Below are 12,988 nucleotides of genomic sequence, written 5' to 3'. Positions count from 1 at the left end.
GTCTTCTATTACTGTGGCTTCTAGGCAAATAAATTCAAAAAAAGAAACGGCATTACTGGAATGTGATACTCACTAGGGGGAGGCAGATACATATAATTCCCCTCGCAAATGGAATGGGAGTGAAAACTAAGCTGTTTCAGTGCTTCAAAAATATTATTTACATGGGGTAACAATTTATAAACACCAAATGTATTCATTATCCCCCTGGAATTTCTCATTGATAATAAAGTATGTACTAATATTTAGCAAAATAGAGAATGTTGTGACATTCTTTAAATATGCTTTTGGCTTATAAGGGAAATTATATAAATTTAGCAGTAGCATAATGCCATGTTCAAAGTTTTGAAACAAGGTTCTCAGAGACCTGTATTACTTCAGTGATCACAATGACACACGTTTCAGAGTGTGTCCCCCCTAGTTTATACTGTGCTTTCAAAAACTATCCATAATATTTTTTTAAGTACCCAGGCTCTCATTTTTCTCTAATGACTGCAGTATTTGACATCTTCTCTAAAGAAAGGAAATCAGGGGAAAGGCATTATTTGATGCAACTATTGTCTGACACTCATACTTACATTTTTTTTCTAGCAAAACTGTTGCTTTTGTATGTGCATCTGTTTTGGTTTTTTTTAATGAATTCTGGACACTCTATACAATTAGAAACATGGGAAACAAACCTATTTCTTTTAGGAGCAGTGGCCAGTACAGAAGTGAAGCAGAAACTTCAAGAGTTTTTATTGAGCAAATCTGCAACGAAAGACTCTCCAGCCAATGGGAAGAACCATTCCGTTAGCCGGCACCCCAAGCTCTGGTACACGTATGTTTAGCCTTCTGCTATCTTAAACCCTCCCCATCCGATAAAGTGGAAAAGCAAGTTTTAAAAGTTCCAGATTCCAAAATGATAGCAAACTGAGAAAGATGCTGCACATCATCATCTTTGCATCCTAAGGGCTAATGTACCTCTGCAGGATATTGACTTTACTTATAAAAACCTAACATGTAGATCCACCAGATGCCTTGTTTACTTAGCATTCATCCTGATTTGCTTGCAAGGTGTTACCTCTCTTCCCCATCAAATGTTCATTCTTCCTACACTTTTCAGAGTACAGTGGTACCTCGGGTTACATACGCTTCAGGTTGCATACGCTTCAGGTTACAGACTCTGTTAACCCAGAAATAGTGCTTCAGGTTAAGCACTTTGCTTCAGGATGAGAACAGAAATTGTGCTCCGGCGGCACAGCAGCAGCAGGAGGCCCCATTAGCTAAAGTGGTGCTTCAGGTTAAGAACAGTTTCAGGTTAAGTACGGACCTCCGGAACGAATTAAGTACTTAACCTGAGGTACCACTGTATATTCCCATCACATTCCCAACCACAAAAGGTGTGTTTAAGTGGATTTGTTGCACTAGGATAACAGAGTGCTCTAGTCCACTTGGATTGGACAAAACTAAATTTCTGGTCTGTGATTGAATACTGTACTTCCCACAAAATAGTGACAGCCTAAAGGACCCCCTCCCCTTTTAGCTTATTAGAAGTATTAAATTTGTGGAAGTATCATTAGTATCGAATAGGGCTTGATAAAAGCAATAGGGAGACATATTTCCCTATTGAATTTCACATATGCCAACACTCTTTAGTTTTGTAACCAATGTAAACAGCTGTGTTTAACCAAAATGACCACATTCAGGATCAAATTACACAATCTACCACTTGTTCCCATCAACAGGACTGAGATTCACTATTTTTGCTCCGATATCCTTGAGCAATCTGGAGGCTTTGAATTTGCTTTTAGCTTATGCCATTTTTCTGAATAGTTCATTACAATAGTCAGATGATTTTTTTTGTTGTTGTTCAAAATGCCAAGCAAGGCATTCAGATTGATATTCTTGTGCAGATTCTTGAGAAAAATGAAAACGGGTGTTTTATTCTACACCTTAATAGGATAAATGGAATAGAATTTGGGGGGAAATGGTTCTCATTTCAACTATAAATGAGTTTCTTGATTAATCTTTGACTGAAGACCAGAATAAATTAGGCTGCTCCTTGACTCTAAAATGTCTTCACTGCCTTTTTCACTTAAAGAAAAGTTTGAGTTTGATTGGTGGAATACTAAGTAGGTAAAGGTAAAAACCCTGGATGGTTAAGTCTAGTCAAAGGCAACTCATCTCACTTCAAGCCGAGGGAACCGACATTTTTACTAAGTAGGGCATCAGGTTTGGTACATAGTATTAGTAATTATTATTTTTTTTATGCTCAGTTGTCAAAAAGAGGTTTCTCATAAGCAGATATTTCACACCAAATAGGGGACCCAAACTTTCTTTTTCTTCGTAAGAATTTGTTTTGTCCCTAAAGGAAAACAATACTTTACTTTTTTTAAAAAAATAAATTTGTATACCACCCTTCATTTGAAGATCACAGGGCAGTTCACAACATAAAATGAGAATATGAAATATATAATAAGAACAACAAGAAGAACAAAACAAACCACTAAGCCCACTCCAACAAACACATTTAATGTTAATCAGCCAAAGGTCTTGTTTTTGCTGATGTTTTTGAGAGAGAGATGTTTTTGCCCGGTGCCTAAAGATACGTAATGAAGGTGCCAGGTGAAAATCTTGATATATGCATGCAGCATACATGAGTCGGTCTCTATTAATGATACTGAAATGACTAGTCCAATGGCAAATTTTATCTGCACTGCCATGACACTTCTCTTGCGTGCATTTTATGAATTACCCAGAGAAAAATGATTGTGAAGTCTGAGCAGTCCATAACTTACTGTTAGCTACGTGTGCCCCATAACTATGTGTGCCCCATAGGCTTTTTGCACACTTGGAAGAATCAAGCTGCATCTATAGCTTTAACATTTTCTGTAACTTGCATGTATAAATGGTTAATTCACATAACGTCAGACATTGCATTGACCATCTGTGTCTTCTGTAGGGCTGCCCACCATACCTCTTTGGATCAAAGTTCTCCTCCCCTTAGTGGAACGTCCCCTTCCTACAAATACACGTTACCAGGAGCACAAGAGGCCAAGGATGATTTCCCGCTTCGAAAAACCGGTGAGTATAATAAACTTACCTTAAATTCCAGCTCGGTTCTGCCTCAAACATTTTTTAACCAATATGAAGCTTAATTTGACCTTCGGATACAATGTGAACGTAAAGGAACATCCAATATCAAAGTTATCTAGGATATATTCACTGACAAAGCTAAAATTTAAACCACCTTCTAATGAGAATATTGCATGCCACTAATTTCACTTTTGTATTCTGTTGCATATTTGCATTAGAAGGGCTGATAAACTTTGAATGAGTAGCTCAAAAAAGCTTGTAATGTCCAGGTGCAACCCAAGGTGAGCTCCATTGCCCCATAAATGTTCTTCTGTTCATAAATTTAAGTATTGCAACCATGTGCTTCAATATTGTGCATGCATGGTATGAATTACTCACACTAAATGCTCAAAGACAGTTGTTGCTTGTGTTTCAAATGCATAGAGGAGGTTAGCAAGACCAGCGGTCAGCAACCTTTTTCAACTGTCCCTCAGACCTGGTGTGGTGGAGTAGAACCACTCTCCTGACACCGGTGTTGCTGCAGCTTCCTGGATATGGTTGGGGTGGAGCAAGGGGGTCGGGGTTGTGTATACACAAGGGCAGAGCCAATTCCACTAGTGTACCTGTGCAGCCCTGATTTTGTCACTACCCTGCCCCAAATGCAGATATATTTCAAAATTCACACTTCTATGAATTTTGCAATGCAGTTCTTCAAACAAACAATTTATACAAAAATGCATATTTGTGGGGAGGAGAGAGGTACACAAAACACGTATATTGGGGAAAACATACAAAAATGCATTTTATTTGAGAATATTGTTTGTAAAATGTGTTTATTATTCAATATACATAAAATAATGTGTTTATTAGGAGAAATTGACACTAAAATGCTGATTACATATATAAAAATGAAGGGGTTCAGCCCAAAGAATGCTATTTCAATTATATTTTCTCCAGTCCCAATATAATATATAAACATATTATTCCTGCCTGGATTATACTACAGTTTGAACATTTAAATTGCCCCCCCCCACCCTTTTTTAAAAATGTATTTCTCTTTTTAAAAAAGCATTATTGATATTTATGAGGTGTAAAATTGTTGATTGGTAAGGCCAAACATTTTCAAACATTTTAACAGTATTGTTCTGGTGCAGCTGTTAATACTTTTACATCTCTGTGGGGGTTTATAAATATTCCTTAATTCAATTCTCATTGTCTGCATAAGAGGGCTACAATATAATTAAAGCCAGATGTTTTCTATACATTATTCCAAATATTTGGGCACGCCATACGTCAGCTACAGAGAAAATGCACAACTACGAGGCTCTTTTTGAAACACAACATATGACATACACAGATGAATAATGAGCTGATCTCATTTTTGGTCACTTCTGTTCTTCTGTTTATGTGACAGGTTTTCAAACTAAAAAAAGAAAGCATAGGCAGAACATCAGTACAGTGAGCTATGTGTTAGGAAAATTCCCATTTTGTTTTACTGCATCTCTTAAGAATTGGTTCGTGTATTGTATGTATCCTGTTTAAGTAAGCAACGTGGGGCCCCTAATTGAAGTGGTCCTAATTTCTGCCCTCAGCTACATATTCACAAAGCTCCCAATGATTGCCTAACAGTTTTAGAGGGAAAAGCAACAGGAACCAGGATGACACGAGTGAAATGACCCTAAACTGATCAGGATGGCTATGGGGCCATCCCTTAGGCAAAAGGGACATTCTGGAGCCTACGACATCCTCCTGGGACCATACCAGACAAAGCTGTCCCATGAACCACTCATATGTATAGACAGGTTCTTTGCCCGCAAATGTTTGACCTTTGTCACAAGAAGTGGTCTTTCCTCTCCCTCCTTTCCCTGTTCTTGGGCTATGAATGGTCAGAGATACTCGTTCCTAGCCGGCAGGTTTGTTGATGCTGACTGTGTGATGTTTTAATCTAATTTTGAGGCTGCTGCTTCATAGGCATTAACTTTTGTTTTGTCTGTAGGCTTGGGGCGGGGGGCTGGGAACAGGGATTCTTACCTATCACAACTGTTAAATTAAACGTTAACACACAACTGTCAAACTGTGTGGTTCTGAGTTCACAGCTGTATATTTGGACTGAAAAAAGCTGATTATTTAGGAAGTCTGGTTAAGGGCTCCATCCAGTTGCTTTCTACAGCTGAATACACACACACACATATATGATCACACAAACAGAGGAGATGGGATGGGTAGGTTAGCAATATTTTGACTCAGTCTGGCCTGCGTATTGCTCTGTTTATGAGAAGAAGAGGGGAGTTAGGTTGGGAGACAAATAATTAGTGGATTGTATAGTGGGACAGAGCTTTCCCAGCCCCAACATAGCTACCACTTACCGAGATGGAGATGGAGATGGAGATGGAGATGATGGAGATGGAGATGGAGATGGAGATGGAGTGGGGAGGACAGCTAGACACACTGTTGGGAGGACTGAGTTGGCTCTGCTGATGTGTGTGCACAGTCCTTACCTAACCAACCCCTTGCTCTGCCCCAGTCATGTCCAGGCAAGCTACAGCAAAGCCAGTGCCAGGAGGACAGCTCCATAGCTCCACCCTAGCACCAGCTGGTGCAACTAATTATGCTGACTAGGCCTGTTTCAGAATTCCTCTAGAGCACAGGCAGGAGTGCTTCTGGTTGGGCTGAGTATATCAAGTGAATCAACGGTACCCATCTGAATATGCTTTTGAGGCTAAGGAGGATACTTGGGGACCAGGTGTAGGGGTAAACTACAGGTTCAGGTCCAGTAAACATGACCAATGGCCAGGGGTGATGGGAGTTGTAGTTCAGTGAAATCTGGAGGGCTAAAGCTTCCCCACACTTGGTGTATGTGGTTGGAGTTCAAAATGGGCACTGGAATCCAGAAAGGATGAAATTGCATTGCTCACATCTCCCACAGATAAAATGTACTAAGCATTATATCAGAACTGGCTCTCAGTCTGTACAGTACAAAGCTCGCTTACATCATAGGTAGCATTGCCATTGTATAAAATGACAAATTCCCATTGTATAAAATGCCAAAAGTACTGATTGTTTAGAAACAAAGTGTAACTTGAGATTGATTTTTATATGGTTGGAATAGTGGCGGTCATAATTAGAAGGCATTTTCTGAAAATATTGAACTCTCTTCTCAAGTGCCTGGTGAAACATTGCAGAGTTGAGAATCAGATTTATACATTTGCCTTTGATTTCTTCTTCCCAGGCAGTGTCTAATAATTAGTCTCCTTTTTTTTTGGAAACTCAAACAAATTTACATCTTTTTGGCATGTGGAATACATGCTTGTTCTGCGTTTTTTTTCATCCCCGTTCTGCTGATCAAACTGCACCCATTGGTAGCACATATTCCCACATGTTACAAGGCAGCCTTCCACAGCCTTATGCCCTCCAAAGGTTTTCAACTACAATTCCCATAATTCCTGACCATTGGCCATGACAGCTCAGTCTGGTGGGGGTTGTAGTCCAAAACCTCTGGAAAGAACCAGGTTGGGAGAGGCTGTTGTAGGTTCTCCAGTTACTTCCTCATGATACTACTAGCATTAGTGAACAATAGTGATTCCTCCAATGTGAGGCCAGCATGCAGCTTGATAATTACTCTTCACTGGGTCAAGTGAGGAAATGATCATCTTCCTCCTCCTTTCAGGAAACCGCATAATTTGAGGTTCTGATGAACGACTATGGCAGATCTGCAAAAAGAAAGGTAGAAAGCTAGTGAACTGTGCTACCCCAAATCTCCATAAAGCTACATGAGAATCAGGGGAATCTCATTTTACTTATACAAACTGGCCCATGAAGGAGTGTTTACAGTAAAAACTCCCACCACTCTGAGAGTGCAGGAAGCCCTAGGACTTCATAGTTGTGGCCGTAGTAGTCAAGACCTCTAAAACAGATTATTTAGGTTATTGAACAAAGATACATTTGAAGTTACAAAGAAGCACACTTAACATTGGATATGTGATCAGACCTGTGATTAGAGGTTCTTGCTGCCAAGTAGCATGTCTTGGCTAAAGCCGAAAGCTCTAAGTATTTCAGAGCTATTTATGAATAACAGCACAAGCTTTATAGTTCTCTCTTGATTTTCTCATGGGAAAGTAATATAAATGAGAGTGATTCCTCCCAGTTGGATTTCACTGTTAGCAATGCAAATCATGCCGAATTGTACATAATTCCCTTCCAAAGGAAAGGAAATAGCATTTCAATGGTTTTCCTCAGTGTCTCATTGACTTATGGTGGTATACAATTAATTCTGCTAAATTACTCTACCAGATGGAAGGTTTTACATTGTGTATGAAGCTAATTAAGTTTTGCTGTTGTTATAACTCCAGATAGAAAGGACCAAATCTTAATGTGAGCTTATTTTAATCAACTTTCTTAGTGAGGCAAATCCTCTGGTACTATGAAGAGGTAGCATTTTTCCTTTCCCCTGCAGCCTTTCTTATATTTAACACACTTATGCCCCACCTTTATCTATAAGGAGCCAAAGACAACATACCTCCCTCAATTTAGCCTGTTAACCTTGTGAGGTAGGTTGTGCTGCCCTGACCCAGGGTCACCAGAGAAGCTTCATGGCTGAGTGGGCATTCAAGCCTAGCCTCATTATGCCATAATGGGTCTCATTATGCAGATAACAGTGTTGCACTTTCCAAACAAAACAAACAACAACAGGCAACTTTTATTTTTGTTTTGTACACCACTTGTGGTCCCCCCGTCCCTCTCTGGATGTACCACAAAGTTCTGTACTCATATCACCTTTCTTAAATATATTGTCACAAATTATGGTATCACTGAGAAATTGGGGCATGTCACAATAAACAGCACCATGGCCAAATTTAGTAATTTGGACACTTACGGTCCTGTTTTTTAAGTACAGCCTACAAGCTAAATGTTCCATTTATAATATCATCTTAAGTAATGACAAAAGGTTCTTTTCTGAAACTCTAGTTTCATATATATGAGCGTATGGCCTGGAGATAAAGAACTTGCTCACTATGACTAGATATATTCAGAGCACAATCTGTACCCTCAAAGAATCCAGGGAGTTGTAGTTTCTCCCTCATAGAGCTAAAATTCTCCACACCCTTAATTAACTACAGTTTGCAAGATTCTTTTTTGTACACCAATTAAATAGTATACCTTCTCATGCTTCATTAAGTAATGATCTGCAATTCAAGCAAATCATAGTGATACAAAGAACTGTTTTGTTGCTGGGATCTTTTGAGAATGATAGTCTGTTATCTGTCAGAATCTAATCTTTATATAGCATTTCCCAGCACAAATAAGAGAAATCCCTGCTTCAGTCCCCCAGCCTTTTACACGTACCAGACAATGGAGAGGACAGAGTTGGTGACAAAGATATTTGTGGGCCTCTACTGTCAATTTCTAAAGGGACGCAGGTGACACTGTGGTCTAAACCACAGAGCCTAGGGCTTGCCGATCAGAAGGTTGGCGGTTCGAATCCCCGTGATGGGCTGAACTGCCGTTGCTCGGTCCCTGCTCCTGCCAACCTAGCAGTTCAAAAGCATGTAAAAGTGCAAGTAGATAAATAGGTACCGCTCTGATGGGAAGGTAAACGGTGTTTCTGTGCGCTGCTCTGGTTCGCCAGTCATGCTGGCCACATAACCCGGAAGCTGTACGCCGGCTCCCTCGGCCAGTAAAGCAAAATAAGCGCCACAACCCGAGTCATTCGCTACTGGACCTAACGGTCAGGGTTCCCTTTACCTTTACCTTACTGTCGATTTCTCCATGTTGCAGATGCCCTCCTCCCCAAATCAAGGTCATGGTTAGGTTCAAGGTGATGGTTTTGATGTATGAAGCCCAATACAGATTGGAAGCAGGATACCTGAAAGTTTATCTCATCCCTTCTATACCCAGTCAATCACTGTGCAGTTGAGGGCCACCTGCAGATGCCATCTTATTGGGAGGTCCATTCCACACAGCATAGGAATTGGTGTTTAGCATTGTGGCACCTCCCATTGCATATTAGACATGAGCAATTTCTGTTGTCTTTTCAGCATCTACCTTCCTCTTTTTAACAAGCATTTTAAAATTGAGATTCTTCCCAGTCTGCCTCTGTATTGAAATTGTTTTAAAGGTTAGATAGATAGATAGATAGATAGATGATAGATAGATAGATAGATAGAATCATTTGTTGTTTGCCTCCCTGCAAGATATGCATTCAATAAATAAACAAAAACCAAGGTACTGTTTGAAACAGTCATGCTAAATTCTAGTCCAGTTGTCCTAGGTATATCAAGAACATATTCAGGACAGGGGTAGGCAACATGCAGTCCTCCAGATCTGGACTTTCATTATCCCCAGCCAACATGGCTAATGGTGAGGATTACAGTCTAAAAACATGTTGCTTACTCCTATTCTAGGTGTTTTCTCTCATTTGGTAAAGTTTTTAATTTCTTTCCTTTCTTCCAGCAAGGGGTGAGGTAGGAATCTGATTTCTACCCCTGTTGTGAAATAGTTTTCATTTAAATAACGATGCTTCATCTTTAATGGAAGTAGTTTATCTTTTCCACTGGAGCATAAATTCAGTCCTCCACAGAAAGGCGGTCTTGTGTTTATGCTATTGATTGAAATGCAGAGTGCGATGGGGAGGTGGATAAAAATAGAAAGGCAATCAAAGCAGCTGGGCATGAAAACACATTCAGAGGCAAGTAGGACTTCTCCCTAGTGAAATGGTGAGGAGCTTCTTCTTCAGGTCCTGAAGACTACATCCCATCATTCAGGCACCAATATGGAACACTTCAGCAGTTGGAGGAACATGGAGACCTATAAATAGAATATAACCCTACAAGTAAATTGAGTCGAAGCCAGAGATGACTTCACGGCAAATTGTAATTATTGTCAGGTGGGATTATAGGTTGAAAGAGAGAAAAAAACAACTTGGTGATAGTGCAGTGCTTTTGCATGCTGATAGGGCAGGTTTTCTTAGGGAGCAGGTATTTGTTTTGCAAACATTAAAAACAGAACTGATTTACTGTCACTGGTGAAATGAAGCACTTTTAACAGGCTATTTCTGTTGAAAGGTGATGAACTAGGTGTCACGTGGGAGATGCCTGATCAGACTGCCAATATTGTTTTCTGTCCTTAAAAGGAGCTGTGGGGAAGAGAGTTGGCATTGGGATCTTGTCCTGGGTAACATCTCTCTTGCTGTTTCTTCAATTGAAATCCTCCCTGAAGTTAGCATTAACCATGGGAGGGTGGAAGAAAAGTACTCACATTGTATTTAAGAACATAAGAAGAGCTTACTGGATCAGGCCAATAGCCACTGAGTCCTGGATCCCCTTTTCACAGTGGCCAACCAGATGCCTCTGGGAAGCCCGCGAGCAGGACGTAAGCAGGAGAGCCCTCTCCCCTTCTGCTGTCTCTAGCAATTGGTATTCAGAACCTCACTGCCCCTGACTGTGGAGGCACAGCGTAGCCATCATTGCCAGTAGCCACCACCAATTGCCTTTTCCTCTTCTCCTCCATCTACACAGTTAATAGCAGGGGGTAATGGTGGGCAGGGATATCCAATGTGTCAGGGAAATGGTTATATTGGGGGAGGATTACAGTGGTAGCTCAGGTTACATATGCTTCAGGTTACATATGCTTCAGGTTACATATGCTTCAGGTTACATATGCTTCAGGTTACAGACTCTGCTAACCCAGAAATAGTACCTCGGGCTAAGAACTTTGCTTCAGGCAGCAGCAGGAGGCCCCATTAGCTAAAGTGGTACCTCAGGTTAAGAACAGTTTCAGGTTAAGAACAGACCTCCGGAACGAATTAAGTACCTAACCTGAGGTACCACTGTAAACTCCAGTTACCTGGGACCAGAAATCAGAGCCAGATCTCTATTTTGCAAATGCTTTAGCCCAAAGAAAAACACATCAAGAGAAATTATTGTAGACCCCCTATTTACCCATTAGCTTTCCCCTTAGAGCAGGGATGGAGAACCTGTGCCCTCCAGATGTTGCTGGACTCCAACTTCCATCTTCCCCAACCATGGGGCATACTAGCTAGAGCTGATGGGAGTTCAGCAACAGCTGGAGGGGCACAGGCTGCCCATCCCTGCCTTACAACCCGGGAATGGTGCTTACGGAAACACCAGGAGCAGTATGTAGGACAAGTGCAGGGCTACCTAGGATTTAAAATAATAAACATCTTGTTAGCGTTTTTTAAGATGAGAAGCTGCTTTGAGATTACAGGAATCTCTCATGATGTTAGCTGGCATATAGCACTGTGTCTGATGAAGGGCTATTACTTGAAATGCATCAGGCATTTTGAAAATAAATCGTTATTTAGCATCTTGGAGTTTGACCCCCCCCCTTTCTCTTTGTTCATATGTGACCTCTGACATGAATTTAGTACCTGGCCTCTAGTCAAGCCCAAGACTCCATCCCTTAAATAATATTGCTCTGCCTTACAGGATGTTGTGAAGGTGAATACAGTTTTTAAAAAAGTTGGAGAGTAAAACATGCTTATGAATAAAAACTATTTATAACTGATATCCTACTGTGCCGTTGACTTGCCTACTTGCTTATGATTTAAGAGGGAGAAAAACTATTTATTCCCACTTCCTGACCTCTAGCTTTCTGTATCATAAAGATGTATTTTGTTGTCTCCATTCCCAGCCTCCGAGCCCAACTTAAAAGTTCGCTCCAGATTAAAACAAAAGGTGACGGAAAGGAGAAGCAGCCCTTTACTCAGGAGAAAGGATGGAACCGTTGTCTGCTCCTTCAAGAAAAGATTGTTTGAGGTGACAGGTAATGAAAGACTGAACCGGAGAGATGCTGTTCGCATTTGGGGAGAAATATCATCCTTATAAATGAGCATGTTTATTAAGTCCATACTAGAGTAATATCTTTACTGAGACAACCAAATTGCCACAGAGTACTGTGCAAGCTTTTGAGTTCACCAGAACTCTTCATCAGGCTATATGTTGAAACTTGTAGAGGGAGCGGCTGGTGTGGTGGGCCATGGATCTACTTCCTGGGATGGTGCAAGGGTGAGGCCACTGCCCTTTTCTGTTCCCTCACTGTCCCAGGAAGTCACAATGACACTGTTGTTGGAAGAGCAGTTTCACACCACCACACTGGCCACTCCTGGCAAAAAAATGGTTTTGGGTGTTTGTCAAACCAGCCATGTCTGCATCTGGTAAGTTTAAACATCTAGCCTGGTAAAGGGTTCTGGGGAACTCAAAACCTTGTGTACTATTTATGTTTTGGTGGATCCCACAAAGATATTGCCCTAATAAGGACTTTTGGATTTTTATTCCAGGCTACCATGGCTACCTTTACTCTTTGCCCTATGTTGTGTAAATTAAATCAGATGATGCCGATAATTTACAAAAGTCAGTCCAAATGATACATATCTTAAAGTTGATGCTGAGGAGAACTCTATGTATTCAATTCTTCTGATGTTAATGAAAATCTTTTTCTTCTTTTTTTGCAAAATCAGTGTTTGCACAAAACTAGGTGGTAGAAGGAAGCATCCTTTTATTAGGAAAATGACCAACAATCTTTCAGTAATTATCACCAGTTTATAGTTGTTATTGTTTTTTGAGCTCTGTGTTCTTTTCTAAAGGTTTTTTTTCTCTAAAGGTTCTAGTGTTAACTGAAATGTGTGACATCTCAGACAGATGGACAAAATAAACAGTGGTCATCTTTGTTCTTTATTCCTCTGGAAAAATTAACACTACATCCCATAAGATACACAGTCAGGGTTGTTGAGTTTGATGAGGGGAAGTGAACTATTTTAAATCAAAGGATTTAATCCTTTGTATAGTTCAGAAAATTTTCATATCAGTTTTTTTTAAAAAAAAAAATTCCTTCCTTTGTATGAAATGCTGGGGTTCACTGTAATATGATTTTAAAATGTGTAAATTTCACAGATGTACTACAACTGAAGGTACAAATG

At 40.2% G+C, this 12,988-nt stretch overlaps 1 protein-coding gene across 7 annotated transcripts in view; it reads left to right on the top strand.

The window, feature by feature from the left end:
* The window catches only part of HDAC9 (histone deacetylase 9), a 423,892-nt gene that overhangs the window by 216,489 nt on the left and 194,415 nt on the right, over positions 1 to 12,988 (top strand). For 6 of the 7 annotated variants that reach the window (XM_083405349.1, XM_083405344.1, XM_083405343.1 and 3 more), the window contains 3 exons: positions 691 to 817; positions 2,942 to 3,063; positions 11,704 to 11,835. In XM_083405349.1, the coding sequence (XP_083261475.1) occupies positions 691 to 817; positions 2,942 to 3,063; positions 11,704 to 11,835 (381 nt within the window). The remainder of the gene's footprint in view (positions 1 to 690; positions 818 to 2,941; positions 3,064 to 11,703; positions 11,836 to 12,988) is intronic. The other variant, XM_083405347.1, reaches the window with a different exon arrangement.

This window comes from Podarcis tiliguerta, assembly GCF_965153285.1.
Source record: "Podarcis tiliguerta genome assembly, chromosome: 12".
Taxonomy (NCBI): domain Eukaryota; kingdom Metazoa; phylum Chordata; class Lepidosauria; order Squamata; family Lacertidae; genus Podarcis; species Podarcis tiliguerta.
The sequence above is the reverse complement of the archived record's forward strand: the minus strand, read 5'-3'. Positions and strand labels throughout refer to the sequence as shown.